At 43.6% G+C, this 21907-nt stretch overlaps 2 protein-coding genes across 2 annotated transcripts in view; one reads left to right on the forward strand and one right to left on the reverse strand.

The window, feature by feature from the left end:
- The window catches only part of CNOT6L (CCR4-NOT transcription complex subunit 6 like), a 34519-nt gene extending 32006 nt beyond the window's left edge, over window positions 1-2513 (reverse strand). Inside the window, exon 1 of the mRNA XM_032992340.2 lies at window positions 2470-2513. The gene's annotated coding sequence lies outside the window, so the exon portion shown is untranslated. The remainder of the gene's footprint in view (window positions 1-2469) is intronic.
- A 2542-nt stretch (window positions 2514-5055) lies between these two features.
- Window positions 5056-21681, forward strand: MRPL1 (mitochondrial ribosomal protein L1). The gene is made up of 9 exons (XM_042796331.1): window positions 5056-5304; window positions 5518-5623; window positions 6678-6921; window positions 7968-8051; window positions 9594-9665; window positions 9881-9992; window positions 11202-11302; window positions 19393-19474; window positions 21254-21681. The coding sequence occupies exons 1-9, from the start codon at window positions 5271-5273 to the stop codon at window positions 21409-21411; spliced, it is 993 nt and encodes a 330-aa protein (XP_042652265.1). The 5' UTR covers window positions 5056-5270; the 3' UTR covers window positions 21412-21681.
- Window positions 21682-21907: the final 226 nt, after the last annotated feature.

The raw sequence follows: 21907 nt of genomic DNA on the forward strand, positions 1-21907 counted from the left end.
TCTACAGCTGGGACTTCTGCTGGCACAGCTATGTCAGTCACGGGTCACACTTCGTCACAGCGCTCGCAGACAGAGCTGTGCCAGCAGAAGTTTGCCATATAGACCTGGTGGGAAACTCCACAGCGACCAAAATGAATCTGCAAAGTTTTGTGTTTTTCGTGCTGCTGCCAAAAGAAGTTTTGCTAAGTCTGACGATGGGTAGTCTCACTCCTGTGCTGCCGGCACGTTAGGATCTTGGCTTACAAGGACCCGAGAAACCTAAACTTAGCTCAGGAACGTGGCAATACCTGTCAGCCATTTACATTGTACTTTATCCTTCAATTAAATACACAAGCTAAATTAGAAAGAGCCCCTGTAGGAAGATAAAATGAAATCAATTAAATTCTGCTATACTTTAGCACTCGGAGTAGACTGCCCTCACTTCTGATAGTAAGAAACTGAAAGCGTTTAACAGGTTTTGTTTAGCAGACAGCAAAGCACTGCAAAATTTCCACTGTTCAAACAGTCAAACCGTAACGGGGCTTTTGTCATCTTCAGTCATCTTTGAAGACAGTGAGCAACGGGATTTAACACCCGAGTTGATGCTCAGACTCAAGTTCTGTTTGGGTGAATCGACACGATACCGCGGCTTGTGTGTACAGTGATGCATATTGTTATTCCAGAGCACGGAACAGCAAGATGTCAGAAAGCGCGCTCTGCCGATATGCTCTGGAGCAAAATTACAAAATCAAGCTGTAAATAAACTCCCACCACCCTCCGTGGGGGAAAAGAAAGCCACAGGCAAGCGCTCCGGTGCCTCCGAACCCGCTTGCGTTCAATAATGAATAAAGCCGCCTGAAGCGCGGGGCTGTGGAAAGGAGAAGGGCTACGTACAGGAAGTCAGGTCAGGCTGCAGCGCTTGCATGCAGCGCAGAGTGAACCTCAAACGTAAACCCTGCCTTTATCTTTTGTGAGGTTATCAGCCAGCACGTGGCCGTACCTAAAGCGGGCTGCGTTTCGACTGCAGTGCAAATTTCACCATCGATTCCTATTTTGATAGGAGGATCGCAGAAATAAAATCACTGGCAGTGCTGTGTTTGCAAAGGCCGTGCTCCACCTTCGTCAGAGCTTTCTGGCCCTCCAAACTGCGATACAGCGTCTAGGAATTCCTTGGGTTGTGTCACAAGGAAGACTTTGTTGTTATAAATACTGTACTTTTTTTTTTTTTTTTTTAAGAAGAAAAAATAGGGGGGAGGGCAAAAACATCTGAAAGGAATGACAGAGGCTAAAAATAGACACATTATCATCACTTTCATTATCAGCCATGTCTACACACACAAGAAGTATAACTGCGAGCAACTTCAGAATGAGGTGTTTTCCCCTCCAGGTTAGTTTTAGGTTGTGGGGGAGCGCATTTGTGCTTGGCTGAGCAACGGAGCGTCACAGAGAGGGGATGGCACAGGTATGAATTTAATTGTAGCAACACACACACACACCCCCCTTAAACAAGGCCATGTAAAATTCTTATCGGCAGGCTGGCTCACTGAAGTTGTAACTCTCCAACGCAAATACTTAGCCTATTCAAAGTTTCAAAAATGGCCTGATAAAAGCTACTTTCAGCAGGTCAGATAAAACTTGGTGTAGCTGCGAAACGGCAGAAAGCAACCGAGCCCTCCGCCATGATAACCAAGAGTACTTAAGTTTAAAAAGCAAGACCCAAACTGGTCCAAAAACTGGGTGTTTAGGTGTGTTATTTTGTTTGCAAGCAGCACCGCCTGAGCTTGAAGCCCAGCTTTTATTGCAGGTGACATTTCTGCCATCTTCCTCGTCTGGGACCGCTGTGGGCCACTTGGAAAAAGCAATGAAACCCGTACCTCCCCAAAAAACACCCTCGCCAACCAGGTCACCCAGGGTGCCAGGCAAAGGTCCCATCAACAGGATCCCGGCCGGCCTGGAGGGGGATTGGGGCCAAACGCTCTTGTTTGCCCCGCGCCGGGGGATCACCCCCCATGGCCAGGTTCGCCCCACAGCCCGGGTTCACCCCGCTGCTGCCGCCCTCAGCCGGGGCCAGGGGGTGAGCCTGGTACCCCCCGAAAGCAGCTCGGGGGGTGGAAGGGGTGGGGTGGGGGGTGTGGGGGGGCGGCTGCTAACGCCGCCGCGGCCCAGCCTCCGGAGATCCCACCACCACCACCGGGACCCCCGCTCCTTCCTCACCCCTCAGCGGGACCCCTCTACCCTCCGGGCCGCCTCTGGCCGGGGCTATGCCCGCAGAGCTCCCCCGCGCCGTAGACACGGATCCGTCAGAGCGGCGGGCTGCCCGGCGGCCCAGGCCGCGGCGGCCGTCCCGGGTGCTGGCCCCGGTGCTGGCGGGGCGGCGGCGGGGCCCGAGATGGCGGCGAGGGCCCGCTTCCCCCCCCTCCTCCTCCACACACACACACCCACACCCACACACACACATACACGCACCCCGGCCCAGGCCCCGGCGCTCACCTGCATCCGGCGCGGCGGGGCGGCGGGGCCGGCGGCGGCAGGGCGGCGGGGAGGCGGCGGCGGCGGCGGGCAGCAACGACATGCAGGCGGCGGCCCGCCGGGGGAGCGGGGCCGGGCCGGGCCGGGGGGACGGAGCCGCGGGGCCGGGGCGGCGGCGGGGAGCGGGCCGGGGCTCGGGCGGTGCGGAGGGCGGAGGAGAGGGAGGCGGTGCGCGGGGAGGTGGCGGCAGGAGGCGGGCGGGGCCGGGGCGCCGTGGCGGGGGCGGGGGGGGGGGGGGGGGGGAACCGCGGGCACACACGCGGGTCCGTGTCGCCGCTCACATCCTCGCACACGCCGGTGTCAGCACCTTGCCCGGGGCGGGGAACGACGCGCCACCGGCTCGGGGAGGAGGGGGAGGTTGCAACCGGCAGGTCCCCGAAACGCCCGAGGGTGGGGAAAACCCTCTTCAAAACCCTATTTTTACCTCATGATTTTGCTGGCGACACTCAGGAGCCGTCTCCGGAGCGGGAGGCGAGGAGGTGGTTGTCATCGGGAGGGCCTGCAGCACCCCGGGAGACGTGGCTCGGGTTTGGGGGAGACTTTCGCCCCTCTCAGTTACGGAGGCGAGGCGGTGAGTAGGGGGGCTGCTCACCCCCGGGGTTGGGGGAGTGGGAGAGGGAAATGGCCACCGGCAAAGCTCGGGGGGCTGCGGGGACAGACCTCCGTCTTCAGCCTGGGATTTGAGGGTGCAAACGTCTTCCTTTTCGGCGCTAGTCACGTTTGTTTCTCCGCAGGCGGCAGCTCCTTTTTCTGGGAAATCGTTTTTGGCACCCAAATTACAGTTGTACAGACCCATTTGATACAGGGGATGCTCTTCTGGGCAGCTGAAGCAAGGGAGTGCAGGTAAATGTCACCCCAGCGTGAAAGCCCATCTTCTCTCAGACACACCAAGATTGTTTCAGTGGCTGTTTCCATGGTCAGTGAGGAGGAAGGCGGGCCCACTGTGAGGGAAAGATGGATTGAAAAATAAAATAAAAGCAGTAGCCAAAGGAGGGGAGGGATATAGGTCTTTGTGTGCTGACCGGTGGGACAGCCCAGGTGGGAAAATGGTGCTGGGAAAAAACAAAACAAAACAAAACAAAAAAGCATAGAAAAAGTTCAGGGAGGTGTCTGAGGGAGCAGCAGGCAGGTGGGGGCACAGGGTGGGAGAAGAGATTGGGCACAAGAGCTTTTTATTTTAACTTGATTTCTACTGCAGCTGCCTGGACTCATTCTGGACCAAAAAAGCTCATTTATGGTCAGAGAGCTGGGAGTACGGAAGGAGCCTCTGCGATGGAGCAAGGGGTTTTGGTGGGAAATGGGCTTCAGAGCAAGTGAGTAATCAGGAATGGACGCATATTAACCGTGAGCCCATATTTCCCTCCCAGGGCCAAACCCCATGATCCGCAGCAGTGACCTTACAAGTCGGAGGCTCACAAGGGGATCTAGGAGTCCTGGAGGAAGACCGTAAAGGATGCAGGTTGTTACCTGATCACAGACTCACGTGGTGAGTCTTGTGTTACATCTGCCACTGCTATAGTTGACATACATGCCTAATGTCCATCTGAAAAGAACCCTTTCCCCCAAACCTGCTCTGCCTCTGTTTTAAATTCACGCTTTTTCACTCCCCACTGAGACTTTTTAACCAAGAAGGTGTATTTTTTTTTTTTCCCATCCTGTCACCCTCACACCTCCCCGTCTCAATCCTGGGACACTAAATGTGTAGTTACATTGGACAAACAGGTATTGGTTATGACTTCGTTTACATATGCATGTAGGTCTGATTTAAAAATAAAAATTCTAGTTCAAGAGGCTTCCTGCTGTATTGGGGAATTCCAGGTGAGGTGTAAACATCCAGCAGCTTGCCAGGCTTTTACAGCGCCTGTGGTCCCTATGGAGACAAACGCTGACATTTCTGCAGAAAGTTTGAATCATCTTGCACCAGAAGACGACACCTAGTCAGGTATTTTACAAGTATTTCCAAACAAACGAGAGAAGGTGAGCCTGAGCTGAGAGTTTCCAGCAGGAAGGGCTTGATTGAATTTAGAGAATATTCTTGGACACAGATTTATCAGGGAGGGGGAATGAAACTGCAGGAGTTGGGATGTTTCTAGTCAAAAACACATCAGTGGGGAATAAACAGCCTCCCCCCAAAAAGCATGTGTGTATATAGGTTTATAGTTTATGGCATATACCTGAACATCTTAAGACATGGTTCAGCAAAGTCCTTCTAGATGGATGCTGCCCCCTGAGTAGGTTTGTAGACCAGGCCGATCTTTTCCCAATGCATTCGCAAGGGAACAAGAATGACGGCAACCTGAAAAATCTCTTTCTCGAACTACTGAGGACTCACAGCAAAAAACAAACAAACAAACAAAACCAACCAAAAAACCGTTAAGAGTGAAACCGCTAACGTTAACCCCCGCAGATGTTTCTTTTGGGCGGAAATAAGGGAAGTTTCTGAGGGGAGCGGCTCTGGCTGCCCGCAGGAGGCGCCGCCATGTTGGGTCTCCCTGCCCTGTGCGCGCCTCCTGAGGGGGAGCGGGGGGGCGGGGGCGGGGGGGGGGCCCAGCTTCGTTCGCAGGGCTGCGGGAACAACCGCGGTTTTACACCGAGGCCGCTTTTAAAAAGCGGGACGCTTTTCACCAAACCCCCGCGCCGGTCCCCGCCGGGGACCGGACACACGCTGGGCAGGGCGGAACGGCACCGCCGGGACCTTTGCCGCGGCGGGTGGAGGGCAGGGGGGGGACGCTTTTCGCGGTGCGCCGCGGTGGCTCTGCAAGATGGCGGCGCCCACTGCCCGCTGCCTGTGGCGAGGTGAAGGGGTTTCGCGGTCTCTCCCGGCGCTGGCCAAGCGCGGGCGGTGGCTGCCGGCTCTTCTCTGTGTCCAGCCGGTGGTTTTTCCCTTAGTCGCGGGGCGGGCGTCGGGAGGGGGAGGGCGACCCTGAGCGGCGGCGGGGTTGGGAGGCCCCGGGGAAAGCGGGGAGGCCGCGGCGTCTGTCTGAGGCGATGCTTGTTTTCCCCTCGCAGTGCTGGCCCCACGTCGCGGGTGGGTCTTCCCCGGGCTCGACCAGCGCCTCGCCGGCGCCTCGGTGAGCGCCGCGCCGCCCGGCCGGCCTTACGCTGCGGCAGCCAAGTGAGTGCGGCTCCTCTCCTCCTTCCACCCGAAGCTTTCCGTGTCTGCGCTGAGCTGGTGTGCCGCTAGCTGCTGGAGAAACAGCCGGGAGAGGGGAGATCTAGGCTGGACCCGTGGGCAGTGTGTGCTGTTATCCTTGCAATAAGGAATGCAGCCGTTCTGGGGAAAGATTAACTTGCTATTTCTGATGGGTGCTTTTGGAGGGTATGGCTGGATTACAGTTTACAGAGTGCTGTTAGCCTGAAACCTAGTGAGCGTATGGAATCGGTTCCAAACAGTTCCTCTCCTTGCTTCGGGTTGCTTTTCTTTCATTCGTTGTCTCTAATATCGTGGTATAAGTGGGAGAATTAAAAATGACTTCTGGGCACAGAACAGTCAACTGTGCTGTACACCAGGCGTTCTGAAGTGTTGCAGACTCTCACCATAATTAATAGAGAAATAGAGTAGCTAGCTATTTCTTTAATATCTTTTCTCCCCAATTTGAGAGCCTTTGAAAATAGGTAGGTGAGTAATGATGGGGGCTAGTGTTTGTTAGCTGCATGCAATATGCTGCAGGAAAGGGAGGAGAAACATTTTTTGAAAGGTGGGACTGCCATGATCCACTATAAGAAGGAAAACAACCCTGCAGATGTGGCTCCTGGTTACTGGGAAGGCATGTGGTTATTTGTTCAATTGAGAAGCAGCTCAGGCATAGTGCCTGCTACCAGTCCACGTGAGGGCAAGATCTCTTAATGTCTTATCTTAGCCTGGCTTTGCTTTGATGCAATAGGAGGTCATTAACTTGGTTCCATGCTGCACAAATGTGGTTATGTTGTTTGAGGAGCTTAATTGACTTCAGAGCTTTTGATTTCTGATTGTTTGATTTCTGTCTTGGCCATGTCTGAGATAATTATCTGGGGTGAATTTAGGGATGCTGTTCATCTTTGGGTAGAACGCTTCTTGTTAACTAATTGTTACTTCGTAAGTGACACGTGACAGTGTCTACTTTTTTTCTGTTGGAACACGTGCTAAACTTTTCAGTTGATGATCTAACAATATTTTTTGTTTGTCTCAGAACTGCCAAAAAAGATTCACAAAAGACCAAGCAGGAAGAAAAAAAAACCAAGCCAGTAACTAAGAGGCGGCTGCTGAAGAGCAAGCCTGTGGATGATGTATACTTGACGTGGTATTATGAACGGCCATCCTATGATGTGGAAGTAGCTGTGGGTATGCTAAAGAAATTTCAAGAACTGGATTTCACTGGCCCCAGACAGTATATCTACGTTAATGTATTCCTAGATATGGCACTACAGAAGAAGGTAGGTTGGAAGTGTGTACAGTGCTTGATAGTTTTTTCTCTTTAACGTGAGAAAGCTGTGTTTTAAGTGCAGAGCAAATGCTACTGTCTGCCTTCTCAGATTGTCAGAATAATGTGTGCTTTTGCAGGTGTCTTTGTGCCTTTATACATGTAGAATTATTAAATATCCCTCATGCTCCTGAGGTGAAGATAGCACCACTGAGGATTTTGATGACAGGCTATCATGTGACTAATATTCATGTCTGAACAGAACTGATCAAACTAAGCTTTGCATCTGTTCAGGCTTTCCAGTGAAAGATGTGCTACCAGAACCACATGTGTGTTTTGTTCTGGGATGGTTGTTACAGGGAGAAGTGTAAAGACAATCTTCTTCCTGCCTCTGACCTTCACCTTGTTTTGATTTTTTTTAATAATGTCGCTTGGAAGAATGCTGTTGCTTGTTTGCTTGGGGTGTTTTTTGATTTAAAGGTGTCTAGCCCAGCTTAGATTTTCCCTAAAACTCCTGCTTCCTTCATAAGTAGAAAACAGGCCACTTGGTTTCTTCACATGTGTAACTAAATATCCCTTTGGCCCCTTAGAACTAGAAAATAAGTTCATGCTTGAAGAAATGCAGAGCTCTTGCTCCTGCTTTCAGACACTGCGTTGTATTCCTAGTACTTGGTGAGAGACACATTTTTTGCTGGTGGTTTGCAATGGCCGTTGCATCAGAAACATCATTTAGATAAGCTGCAACTTCAGCACCCCAGTGTTTGTTATTGACTGCACCCAAGCCTGGTAGCAGTCCTACACTGGAGTTGCTGATCCCAGCCCGTCTTGTGGGCAAACTGCAGCATAATTAATTAATGTCTGTTAAGTTTAGATTTGAGTATATACCAGACATAAAAAAGCAGTCAAAACTTAGTCATCATGCTTGTCTGTTATGACCTCTGTGGAAGAAAACTGTGGGTAAGATTGCTATTTAGGGGACCAATTCCATGTGATTGTGTAATTTGCCCTTATGTCATGTTTTTTTTTTTTCTTTGTTTTAATATTTTTCTTTCCTATTAGAAAAAAGTGGAACCATTTGCAAACACTGTTCTTCTGCCATATCGCTTTATAGATGAAATGAACAAGGTCTTGGTTTTCACGGAGGTGGGTAAGCCTGAATTACTTGCTTTATGTTTTACGTATCTAGCATGCTCTTGCAACAAAACTAGTTCCCATGCAAGTACTAGCCCTTTTATTGAGAATACTCTGCGAATGCTTTACAGAACTCTTAAGTCTGTCTGGGATTCATCTTGGGCAGCGTCTTAATGTATTAATAAGCATCTTAAAGGGTTTCCTTCATCTTGAGAGGTTTACGTATATGTAGATTATTATAGCAGTGTACTTAGGGAGTAAACATCTGCATAGATGTGACTAAGGAAGAGATGATTAAAGATCATTTATAGCATAAAACCTTTGCCACCTTTTTGTAATACAGGCAGATGGGTTAGTGTAGCAGCCATGTCAGTCCCTGCTGTCTCAAGCCTTAGGCAGTGCAGGTTAGAAGTGGGTGTTACTCACAGTAGTTTCTGCTGTAACAGGGTATCTTTGTGGGAAGAGAGGAAAGTAACTTCTCCTCAAAACCCCTAAACAATTTAACAGTCCTCTACTCTCTTAGGAGTTCACTAATGTGAAATGGTGTGTAGAGCACTTGTAGCATGTGTATGAGACCAGTCTCAGACTCTGGTGCTGTCCTTTTGCCAGTTAATCATTTTAACAGAATAGACCTACATACGTCTGTCTGACATTGTCCTAGAGATCTGTCACAGATCTAGTTGGCTACCTGTGGGGCTTCATTTTTGTGAAATTCTCTACCTGAGCTACAAGGTGAGAATCTTCCTACAGAATGGAGGGCTGACAAAAGACCTGAGCATGCCAGGTTGTTTGGTGCTGTATCTCACAATCTTCTCTTTTCACTCAAATTCCTGTGGGGTAAGAGATTCCATGCCTTGTAAAGCTGTATGTGTGGAAGAAGGTTGAGTGACTGAAACACTTGCTAGTGCTTTTGGATGAAAGCGTGGTGCTATTCAGTTTATTCTTGTGAGGAAAAGTTGATTCTGGCTTTGAGTCCCGCATATCTACTTGTATCAAAAGCTTGAGCAAAAGTTTTTACAAAACCAATGCCTTTTACCTTTCTGTATTTCAGACTATTAAAAGCGAAACCTTGCAGAGGAGGTTAATTTCTAAATGCTCTTTGAAGCCACTTCCAGAAGCTGCATAGCCTTATTTTACAGTGGTTTTTAGTAGCATGCTCAGTGCTCTTCTTTAAGCTTAGGGTAAGATGGTGGCTCCATCCAGTGGATGGTTCGTTGTAGTTTCCATGGGATGGAGGTGGGAGAAAAAGCGTTTCTCATAGGGCTCCTCAGCAAATGGAATGGGCTTTTCTTCTCTTCCACTAGAAGCTGACTAAAGACTTGACTATTGCTTCTTACTGGGATCTGGACCAAAGTGGAGTTGCTGCTCCTATGTTCAATCACTGGCATTAGATATGTTTGGTCTTGGATTGACTTAAAGCATGGTTCTTAACCTGTAGACAGCCTGTTTTTTATATCCAGTTGTTGAAGATAAATCACCTATCCAGTGCTGTTGACATGGATTAGTTGCTAGTACAGATATTTCTTTTTTTTTTTCTTTTTTTTCTCTTAACAGAATGAGCAAGAAGCTGAAATAGCTCGAGAGAATGGAGCTGCTGTTGTGGGAGGAGTTGAATTAATCAAATGGGTATTTATTATATTTTTTTTTAAGAATTATATAAATATCCTAACTTATCTGGGGTGGGGGGAGAGCAAGAAACTTAATTTCTAGTAAACCCTAGCTTGAAGTTATCAGCTGATATGACAAATGAGAGGTGGATTTCTGTGCTCAGACATGCTTTTAGGTCAACTTCCATATGTCATTTATTGTATTCCTAAGTATATTTCATTTTTTAATTGCAGATTTTGGAAGATGAAATCCAAGTGGACTTCTATGTAGCTGTTCCTGCAATAATACCTAAGCTAATACCGTTAAGGAACAAACTAAAACAAAAATACCCAAGCACAAAAAAAAGTAAGAAGAAATTCTTTCTTATAAATCTCAAGTATTTAACAAGACTGAGCTCTAGAAGTGATGCTGAAACTTTTTTGATGAGGATGTATAATTACATTGAGTATCAGACTGTATGTGACTGAACCACTTGGGTTTTTTTGGGGAGTAGTTTTAGGAATTAGGAAAACTATGCATTTGTCCTACACAAAGCAAATGCGGGATTAAAATCCAGATAAATTTGTTTATTATTTGCCCCTATGCTTGTTAATCCTGCTGAACCGTTTCCTCTTCACGTTAGGTTTTCACAGCAACAAACATCAGTCTCAATGCTTCTGTCCTCCCTTGCTGACTTACTTTATTTTAGCTATGTGTCAGGGGTCCGTTTCAAATACGGAAAAAAATGTAAGGATTTTTTTCAAACGTAGAGCCTGTGCCAGCTCTGTCAAGCACTGAGTTTTGAACCATATCTCTTACTTCTGTTCCCCAGCTGTCTTAATATTTTACAAGCTGCAGCCGGTGTTTTTAGGCTTCTGTACATTCGAGACGAACCTGTTAACCTTTCCAAAACATTGCAACAGAGAATACTCCAGATAATTTTTAGAACAAATGAAAGCTATAGTATGCTATTATGAACTTACTTGATTTGTAGCTTATCCAGGGCTGATTTCTCTTGGAGCCATCAAAAGTTGTGTGGGAGAAGTAATGCTTGTATTTGAAGCAATTGAGTGATGGCGTAAATCTGTCAACTGAGCCCTTGCAGTCGAGATAAGAAACGGTTGTCTTGACTTGTGGGAGTGGCTGGATTGGGCCAGTGTGTGCCAGGTTGTGTGTCACCTTGCTATTACATAGTTGTAGACTTCATTCTCAAGGAAGACTTTAGGCTTGTTCTCAACCTAACTCAGTAGTATTTGGTCTTTCAAGCTGCTTTAATTGCCTTAGGTAATAGAGATTTGTTTTATATATACATAAAGTGGTTATTTGAAGTGAAGCTTTTGTTACCTTTCCTACTGTATTAGCTATTCATGTCTGCTGATTAGTGAGGAAGGAGAGAAGATAGAAACAATTTACATAGTATATGTGATGATGCTGTTGCTTTGTCCATGAAACCGTGTTAACTGCATAAATTGAAAGTCTGAATTCTGTCTTTAGTAATATTACACCTAGCCATGCTAATAAGCATTACTCAGATAACTTTTTTGCCCCCTTTTTTTTTTTTTTTTTTTAAATTAGATTCTCTGGGCCATGACATTCCCAAAATGCTGCAACTCTTCAGAGAAGGTCTTGAGTACGCAGTAACAGATGAGTGTGTAATCAAGACAAGAATAGCAAGAGTAAGTTGTATATAGAGTTCTTAAGTTTTTTCTACTGAGCAGAACTGAAGTTAATATTAAAAGATGGGGAAAAACATGGTTTTAATCTGTGTGTTTGCAAGATTTTGAACCATGTTCTTTAACTGACCTATGAAGTAAGTGGAACTCTTTGTTGCGTGACATGTTCAGCTGATGTGAGCCCTGTACACTGTTAATGTGTGCTCATAGAAGATGGCTCCACTAAAACTGAGAGCGAGGCACACCTGATGCTAAAAAGTTAAGGATGCCAAGAACGACATCTGTATTTGCCACTATATTGGCAAGGAATTGTAATAATGAACAAAAAAGGATGAAAAAGGTACTATTCCTAGTAATCTTGGGAGTTGATATCTGAGGGAGAAAAGGCTTCCCTTTCCTCCTGCCTTCCCCAACACTCTTCTGTGAGTTAAAATAAAGCTTATTTAGTATTTTTTTTAAGTAAATAAATTGTGAGTTGTAACTCCATAGTCAGTATACACAGGTGGATCAAAAATGTTTGCTTTAACCTAATAATCAAAGAGTCATTTAATTTTGATAACTAGTTCTGGATTGGAGCCAAAAGCAAGAACTGTTTGCATGACAACTGAAATAGAGAAGTAATTTGTGCTTTGCTGTCATTTAAGAAATTGAGTTATAGAAGAGTATCTTTTCTCTTTTATTTATTTTTTTTTTTTGACCCTTAATGTTTTCTTTAATGTGTTTGTTTATTTTCCCCGCTCCAAACTGTTCTTTGTTTCCATTCTCTTTTGTCTATTTGTAATCCTGCCTGATGTTTAGTTTTCCTTTAGCTGATACTGGTACAGAAAGGAAGTGTACAAGATATCTAACCCCTGAAGCTTTGTCTGGTGTGTTAGAGATAAGGAAGTTTCTTCATTCTGGCTGGCAGCTCTGCCTTGTGCATGTGAATTCCAATGACTTGCTCCTCCATATGATACTCAAAACTGAGGTTCTTGGGTTGCTCCTGCAGAAGTGTGTTATATTTTGCACTTTGGTACAGGCAAGAAGTATCTTTAGTTGTTTGAAAGTAACGGACTGTGTGAAACGCCTCGAATCCATCGATCAGTCCTAGTTTCAAGTGCTGTGACTGCATTCCTTAAGTTTTGGTTTGGACTGCTTAAACCTTCATCATTTTATACTGTAGATCAGCCTGAAAAATAACTGCAGATTAACCTTATTAGAAAGTTTCTTCTTGTGTAACAGAGAAGAAAAATAAGGTGAATTACTCACCTTAATAAAGGTGACTGAAGAACACTGTCTTGACGGTATTCAGTGCAATTGTGGTTGGTTCTGCTTAGTGTGACGTTCTGCAGCTGTGGCTGGAGTTTCTGAAGTTAAAACCATGTCCTGGTGCGGATGTAAGATGCTGGTGTTAGAGATTACCTCAGGTTCTGTGCCTAGGCCGCTCAGTCCTGCAGTTTCACGGCACTTCAGGTTTGGTGCAGCCAGAGATGTCACGCTGTTACGAGTAAACAATAGGTTCTCACGACTGAACTCTTGATCGTGGATCAGAAACGGTCTGATGAGGGTTTACTTACAGAGATTGTACGTGCTGGGTTAATGTCAGCTGCGTGGCGGAGGTGACTAACTGCACACACACGGTGCGACATGCTCTGGCACACTGTTGCGTAGCGAGTTGCACGCAGAGGGATGATGACTCAGTGGTTATGGCTTGTGTAAAATGTCTCCACCCTCCCTAGCTACCATCCTTTACCTGACCTAGTTTTTCTGCTGTTTGCACAGCGGCGCTGGAAGGAAATCGAGTGCAGGCAAGGCTCTAGGAGGCCGAGAGCGCCTTGAGTGGCTGTGCGTATCTGCTCACCACTAAATCATGAGCTTTCTTTGAATTTAAAAGTCTTATCAGTGAGAAAATAATAATTTATGAATCACACAGAAGCATGAAGATCTATTGCTGTATTCTGAACAGTAGTGTAGATGTTTCTGGGAGTATGCCAAGCTGGTGTTTCTCAGAGATGTTTTCCCTTTAGCACTGCTGTCTCCGGTTGCCTGTTAGTTCAATTATGGCCGGTGGCTTGAGGTAACGCTGCGCTCACACGTCAGTCAGCAGCCTCAGTGGTGTTTTCTTAGTAACTGAGATGTGTTTGAAAAGCCCAGAAGTTAGCAGCACTTAAGTTTAATCAGTAGATCTGAAGTTGTGAAACTGAGAATGTAAAATGTTCTTTTAAGACATGGAGCTTAAAGCAGAAGGGGGACAAATGAGGACGCTCGGGATATCTCCTTCAGAATCAGGCTGACTGCAGAAGGCAGCTTAAAGGCATTTTTTGGAGAATTTTGACCTAAGTCTTGAGTCCAGACAGGTTGCTGTTGATCATCACAAAATTTCCTTTTTCCCCAAGTTGGAGTCGTATTTAGGAAAACCAGAGTCCAAATGTGACACCAGGGAGGAATTTCTAGTGTATCTTCTTACCTGTGCAGGGAGCTGCCTGCACAATGGTGGCTCTATGGAAAAAGAGTAAGAAGGTTTCAGGTGAGCCTTTAAGGTCTGTTTGGAAGGATGTATTTTCTGGGAAGGGACATGTTTACAGGAGCACTTTTTCATTCACAGGGTTAGAAGTACAGGGAGATGTGAACTGAACCAGAGGTCTTTCCAGCTTGGTACGCAGAACATACAGGTGCATGGAAGTGTGAGTTAATGCAGGAAACAGAAAAGCCAATTTGCAGAAAAGTAGCATCTACCTGCCTTGGCTATTAATGGGATTGAAGGCCTGAAGTGTCAGTGTCGCTTGAAAAAGGAAAAAAAAGCCTAATGAATCCTTAGCTTTGAACTCCTTAAAGGAAGGGGAGGGGGAAATCTCACAGTTGAGGAAGAGCTGTTAGCTCTTGCCATTTGGAATGCTTGAGAGTTGAAATATGTTTATTGGGGGATGAAGGGAATAATGGATGTCTCTTATCATTAATTCATTTCTTGTTTTGTATTTGACTGAAATATAAATATATATTTTTTTGTGGATAGTTGAAATTTGAGATCTTGCTGTTGAGGGAGCCAATCCTGAAATTCTGGCTCTCCGTGGGTTTTCTATTCTTCCTAGTTTGTATCTCAACAGCTGTAGTAAGGGACTTGGAGTAGATTCCTCCCTGCCTGTCCCCCCGATACCATAGCTGTGAGCCCAATCAAGGTGCTCTGAGAACTCATTTAGCTTTCTGGTTGAATGGTCACCAGGCAGTCCAGCTCTATTAAATGCCATGAGATAAAGCCATAAAAGTTCCAATTCCATTTTTGGAATGGATAGTTTTTAATGACTGCTTTGTCCTATAGATCTTCAGAAAAGCTTGTTACCTGTGTTCTGAGTGAAGATGCTAAACCACTTAATTTTCTGACTATTACAGCCTTTATTATAGGAGTTTGAAGTCCTCATGACTTGCTGTGGGAAGCCCTCAGTTGAAGAGAAGGCTGGAAGAAACATGGGTGGGTCAGTGCTAATATATATTTGTTCTGGCAACTTCAAAAAGGGGCAAGAGGAAATAGTAGAAAACTGATTCAAGGAATAGGGCCTGGACTGATTTGCCCTGCTGTACTAGCCATTATTTTAAGAGTATATAGCATTTATTCTTTATAGTGTTTGCCGGAAGAACAGATCATGTGAGTGAGATAGAGGCTCAAGCTTTACACCTCTTCTGAATTTCTTGAATGTGAAACAAAATGACTGAATTGAAAGTGCCTATTTTGTTAGATGTGCGTGAATGCAAAAAAAACCCAAACCAAACAAACAAAAAAAAAAAACAAACCAAACCCAAAAAAGGCTGGGTTTGCCTTCCTCCAGGCAAAAATAGGTGGAGTAAAACAACATGGTCATGCAGGTGTGTATTACAGAGATTCTCACTGGACACAGGAATAAGGGAAGTTGGATTGACTTACTTGGAATGTAATTGGTATTTCATATTTCTTCTACACAAACCATGTTTATGAGAAGTGTAGTTGGAGTCATATATGAAGTCTGCAGTGTTGTTTTAGGGGTACCATACCTGTTAAAAATAATTTCACTTACCTTTAAATATTATTTCTTACTACTTTTAAATTTATTTTGGATAAATAGCTTTAAAATATTAGAGTCTAAAGTGTTAGTAGCTGAGATGATAAAGTACCGTTCCTTTGAATAGCAAAAATAAAGGATAAGTGCCACTCATGAATAAATGGGGGGTTATTTCAGTTTTACTGTTTCACTTAATTTTAAGTTGTATGAAACTTTTATTTTTTTAATAGACAGATAGCCTTGTCTAATTTTGGATAAGATGCTATGTTCATTTCATTAGATGTAACAGTATGTCCAGTCTGCTAGCAACAAAGTAGGTTGATGTTTCTTTGGTTAGTTTGATTTGGTTTGGGTTTTTTTTTTTTTTGTTTGTTTGTTTGGAGGACCAGTCCTGGCAAGTGATAGGTATGTTTAGAGTACTCAGTAAGCAATGGAAGTGCCATTCTTGGTTATTTTGCGTTAGCATGGATTTTGATTTTTGTGTAGTATGTAGCAGAGGTCACTCCTTGGATTTGTATGCTAGGTAATCAAGTTGCAGAGTGCAGTGGCTGTGTACGTTTGTATATATGTTACTCAGTGCATGACCTGAACTTAAGAACTGTCAGCTTTGGGTTTTTTTTTTTTAGCCTAAGTAGTGAAACCATTGTAAACCAGGCTCTAAACTGAAGAAATTGTTCTAAATTCCTATCAAGAAACCTTTCTCTATTAGCTGTGTTTTGATTCTGTTAATTTTCTGTTGCTGGGTCTTTCTGTTTTGATGTATAAATGATTTGTACTGGATTTTACTTCATTTTATTTAAGTCATCTTTTATTTATTCGTTCCCGACCGTTAAGTATCTTCCAGGGTAATCCTCCCCCCTGCACCCAGGAACAGGGTTTATTTTCTGTCTGTTGTGGTGGAGAGGACGAGTTAGCCTCATTCTCTGTAACCTTTGCATCTGCAGGGCTTCGCTGCCTTGCTCTTTTTGGAGGGAGGCTGTTCGTGCTCTTGCACTTGAATGTCTGAAGCACTGGGTTCTTTCCACAGCATAACTTGCTTTACTCCTCGAGAGGCGCACGCTCCGTACTGCTTCTACCATTTCCAGCAGCTCTGCTGTGTTTACTTGCGGGCTTTCTTACGGGCTAGTTTCTAGCTTTATTTTCCTGCCCTCCGATTCTTAAAGCATTGAGTTAAATAGCTGGCAATAATCTTGTTTTGCAGAGTTAATAATTTTGTGTTAATCATTTCTCATCTTCTGTCGAGTTTTTTTCTGCCCTGCCGTGACTGCCATTCCCTACATGTGCGTTAGATCCAAGCTGCCTGGTAATTAAGTCTGCAATAGAGTTTCAGTGCTCTGAATGATTTCTTGATACAATTCTCTAACTACAGCTTAGAAAAGCAGTTATGTGGTTAAAGCTAGTGTTTTAATAACAGGGCAGATTTTTGTTCCCCATTTGCATATTGAGCCAGCAAATAGCTGAGTGGCTCCTCTGTGTATTCAGTTGTGGTCTTCTGAAGATCTCCTGGAAGATTAGAAGCAGCGCAGCTTTGTGAATCAAGTTTTAAAAATTACCTGTTTTGGTGAAACTTGCCTTGTTAATATTCAGCATTACACAATTTCCCACTAGGCAGCAGAGTTAGCGGGAGGCCCTTGTAAAGACAAATATATTTCTTTAAAAAATAATTAAAAAAAAAAAAGCCCAGAAACAAAAACCAATCATTTCCTTGAATCTTTTTACAGCACCTTGTGCTGCTCTTGAGAGAAGCATCCTAAACTTTAAACAGTAAGATAAGTAATAATTCATTTCTGTGTTCTGATTGTAGTATAAATACAACCTAACCACAAAGTACCTCAGAAGATGACAGTATATACTAAGTCATTCATTTATAGTTGCTCCCCCTGCAGGCATGGTTATTCTTCAGGAAGACTCAGGACTTCTATTTTTTACTTTTACTTTGATTTAGCTCTCACGGAATTGATCTGAACAGAGCAGCTTGCACAGCCCTGAAGATCTGGTCCAGAGTACTTTTGTCAGTGTGGCGAAGGTTTGAATTAAACTAAATGTCTAAGTGCTGATACACAGTGAGTGTGTATGCACAAGGATTTACTGTGGAATACTTATTTGAAAGCTGGTATATTTATTTGGATATAGCAGCTATTTTGAAATATTTGGAACCCTCTGAGCATTACCTGTCTTCGTTATGGAGCTGTAAGCATCTCAAGTAAATGATGTTGTGTGATCTCTTGGGATGTGTCATGTTGTCTGACTGAATGCAAGTCACTGTCCTATTTTCCTGTCTTAACAAATACAGACTGTTAACTAATATCTTCATATTTTGAGGTGGGTCTTGCCTTATAACGTGTTGTACTTCTAAATGTTTATAAAAAATTTTAACTTGTTTAGAGCAACTTGCAAATTCTGTCTCTTATGAATGCTTCTAGGCTGTTACAGATGATAAATGCCAAGTAGCTCAGTGAAACTGTACAACTGAAGGTTCGCTTAAGACCTGATCGTAGTATAAGGTTTGCAAGCAAACACTATTCGAACCTTCATTTAAAGTATAGTTTCTAATTAGTTATTACCAATAAATTGTTTGGTTTAAATGGTTCTGAGTATTCCTTTATTCTGAATTCAGTACAGCATGGTGAGTCTGTCAGCCAAGTGGAATGCTCAGCATTAACAAACAGATTTTTACGTCTGTTAATTTATGAATGATTAAGCATGTTGCAATCAGCATAACAATGATAGACAGATGTGTTCTGGCCTGCGTTGGAGAGGAACTGCATTTGGATTGTAAGTCTGCCAGAAGAGTGTAGAGACTAATGGACCATATCTGGGAGGAGAGTAGTCAAGTATAACAGCATTTCTATGGCAAAGTAATGCATACATTTACAGATCAGTGAGATATTAATAAAATCTGCTTATGCTACATTGTTGAGTGGTGGAGAGAAAGAGGAGACCCTGGTGATGCCTGTATGTTCCCCTGAAATGGAGTTAATTTTGTGAGAATAAATGATACCTTAATTCCATAGTTGAAACATCCAGAAGAATAATTTGATTTTTCATTTGCATAAAGATACGTGGATGATATGAGACCAAATAGCAAATTAAATAAAGCATAGCAGGGCATTATAGCATGCAAACATTAAGTCTGAGAAATGCTTGTTAAGCTCTCCAGGAGCTGAGAGATGGCTCAGCCCTGGCTTTGACCTGAGGGTGTTCAGGTTGGTGTGACCCTTGATCATGAGCTGCACGTTCTTGAAGGGAGTCCAGATGAGATGAATAGTAGTCATGGTTAAGGTGATTGATATATGACGGAAGATGGAGGTATTAATTTTTTTGACAACAGTGTTGGTTCACTTCCAAGTATCTGTGATTGGTCCAGTGTGGGTCACGTATTGTGTCTGAAGTGAGGTGTGCTGGAGTGCTCCGTTAGATGAGGACACTGGGCAGAACGAGGAGCCATCAGACCACAGTTTTTGTTGGAAGGTCAAAAATGCCATGGATGGGAACTGGGGTGTGTATAAAGGGTAGGTGCAGAACTGGTGTATGTTTAGAGCTCAATGCTTCCATGTACTTTGTAAAAAGTAGAAATTCCATATAATATGTTAAAATAGGAAAGGAAAGGGGAGGAAACTTGATACTTTTCAAATTCTTCATTTGATTCTGTAAATAGATTCTTAATACCTTCAATTTCAGATGCTTGTGTTTTTTGAGTTGATCTGTTTTGTGGCTTTTGATAAGTACTTCTTGAAGCTTCTTCCCTCAAATACTTTATTTTAGTATGATTTTTGTGAAAACACTTGTACATACATTGTTTTTTAATGCTTTTACCTGCTATGTGTTGTTACAGAACAGTGGAGATTTTTGTCATGAGTAGAAATACGGAGAAAAAATCATGAGCGTATAACCACGTATAAAACACTTATTTCTCAGATTCATTTGGATAACGCTGCTAATGGGATTTATAACCCCTTAACAGGGAACACAGAGAAACAAAATCTATCCAAGTATAGAATAAACGGGTACCCAGTGCTTTCAGATTAACGAATCTAGGCTTTTAAGTATCACCACAGCTAACTCTGCGTTACCCTTTTTCAGCTGGATATGCCTACTGAGCACATAGTTGCCAATCTCAAAACACTTATCCACGATATCTGCACACTCAAGCCATCGACTTCTGGTAAGTAACTGTTCTTATAATGTGCTAGTTGAAGTTACAGCAAACAAAATTATGAAATGAATGTTCTTTACCAGCTTGTCATTAAATGACTTTGCTGCTTTGTCTACCTTGGGACAGGAAGAGGGAGCTGTTAGGCAACTTGGTAAATCAAGACCTATGAACTTGACAGCCTGCAAGGGCATGAATAGCATCTGCTCTTATGGATGTGAACTCTTAATTGCACTGCAGCATGACATAAGTGTCTCTGTAAGGAAAGGAGTGAGGTGTTGTACAACAGTAAGTTTTCAAGCTTGATGTTTAAATAGGTTAAAGCCATACAAGGAAATCCTTATGAGGCACGGAGGTCTTCAGCATCTGTGTGCATTGGTTTTACCCCGCTGACGTGACCCTGTTGTGGCTTAATGCAAAAAATCTGAACCAGGAATCTACCTGCAGTTGCATCTGTTAAAACCTGTGCTTCACTTAACATCTAGTTTGGTTAGCTACCCTGTTTGAAGGTATACCGTCATTTTTTTTTTTTCTATTACAAAGACATTTTTAAAATTTTTGCTGCTCCAAGGGAAAAGCCATTAATATTTTTTCTTGTTGTAGTTCCTTAGCAAAAGGATCAGGTTACAAAGGAGTAAAGATGTGAATTCTGTGTATTGTTCCTGTGGGTTCTGCTCAATGTTCTGAGCAAAGAACATGAACACTAATGTGCCAGCTGCTCTTTCTCATAATGAAGTAGACTTTAAACAAATGTCATCTGTTTAGCTGGAGTGGAAATGGTGATTTATGAACATAATTTTATGGAAGAATAGCCTTGTTTAAGGAAACAACTTTTTATATTAATACTGACTTCATGTCAGTAGAAAGAATCATCTTGCATCTCTTCTAGTGATGCTGTTAATAGTAACTCCAGTACAGAGACCAGACCACAAAAAGCCAATTACACGTGCCTTTAGAAGCATTTCAGCCCAAATAAAAGGTATAAGGGGTTGATTGACTTGAAATACAAGTAAACAGAAGCAGCAAGTGGTGGTATTTTTGTCCTTAATGAGTTCATATGTGAACTACACCAACCTAGTTAAGTAAAGGTAAGCTCTTCTGGTCTTAGTAGCATTTCTACTGATTTTGTGGTATCAAGCTTGATTCTTGTGGTGGGTCTCTTGCTGGCATGGTTAAAAATATTTGTCGTTTATAGGAAGCAAACTTGATAATTAATACATCTTTACAACAATGGAATCAAGATATGCTTGCTAACCATCAATCACTTAGACCAACTAGCTGTAGATATCTGTTCTGTAGTTCCTTTCAGACTTCCCATACGTAACAGCATGTCTTCATGGAGCTATGTAGTTACCACTAAAACGTCATTCCTCTGCAAGTCACTTGATCTAATGCAAGACTATAAATATGCCACCAGGCAGATGTTCTTAAAGTATAACGTAGCTCTATTTAATCTTCCATAAAGAAATCTGACTGGTTTTGTGGTTGTTCTTCTCGTCAAAAGGTTCACTCGGAACTTCATGGTAGGATCCTGAATTAGGAATAGTTTCTTTGGGGGACTAAGGTATCCATCAAATTAGCATCTTTGATGGCACCAGACTGTGAATTGCATGTTGAACCCAATCTGCCAGCATGGATGTTAAACTCCCTGTACCAAAGGGATTTGTCTACCTGTCTAGTTCTGATTCCACTCATGTGCTTGACACAGTATGAGTTATGACTAAGATAAATCAGCCAGGAGACATGAAAAGTGGTAGTGTGACCAAATTGGCATTTTCCTTTGTTTTCTAGGTCCCCTTGTGCAGAAGTTGGTTATTAGATCTGCAACCAGTGAAGGTTTGCTCTTGAACCTTGATGGACTTCTGCCTCAGGTGGAGAAAGTAGGAGATGAAGAAAAAAATACAGAAGGCGATGAAGAAAAACACGTCCAAGAATCTCCTAGTACCTGACATCTTTCCTTGTAGACCTGATGATCAAGCTCAGGAGGGAAATGGTGTAATTCAAATCCCACTTTATGAAAATTAAAAATAAATCTAATTTGTGACTTTCACTTTCAAATTCTGTAACAAGAAACATTGTCACAAACAGGAGTGTGTTGTCAAAACTGAAGACGTTTTAAATGCCTTTTGTCAGTAGCTGAAAGCTTCCCAGTCTGTGTGCTTGGTTTTTTTATTTCTTTGCATGTAATAATACTTACTTTAATAAAAGTATTTCTATAACTTCTGAAGTATTGCCATCCAATTTCCACAGTTGCAGCTGAAAGGCCATCACACTTTCAAGCCATAAGGTTGGGTTTTTTTATTCTGTTGAAATTGCAGTATGTTCAACACTTCTGTTACCTTTACTCGGTCCCCCCCAGAGCAACTAATGCAGTTGCTTGTGGAAAGCTGCTGTATAACTCAATAATGAAGGAAACTGGTTTTTATTAACATTCTGTGTTTCTGG

The sequence above is a fragment of the Tyto alba genome, unplaced genomic scaffold, assembly GCF_018691265.1.
Source record: "Tyto alba isolate M040663 unplaced genomic scaffold, T.alba_DEE_v4.0 Super-Scaffold_23, whole genome shotgun sequence".
Taxonomy (NCBI): Eukaryota; Metazoa; Chordata; class Aves; order Strigiformes; family Tytonidae; genus Tyto; species Tyto alba.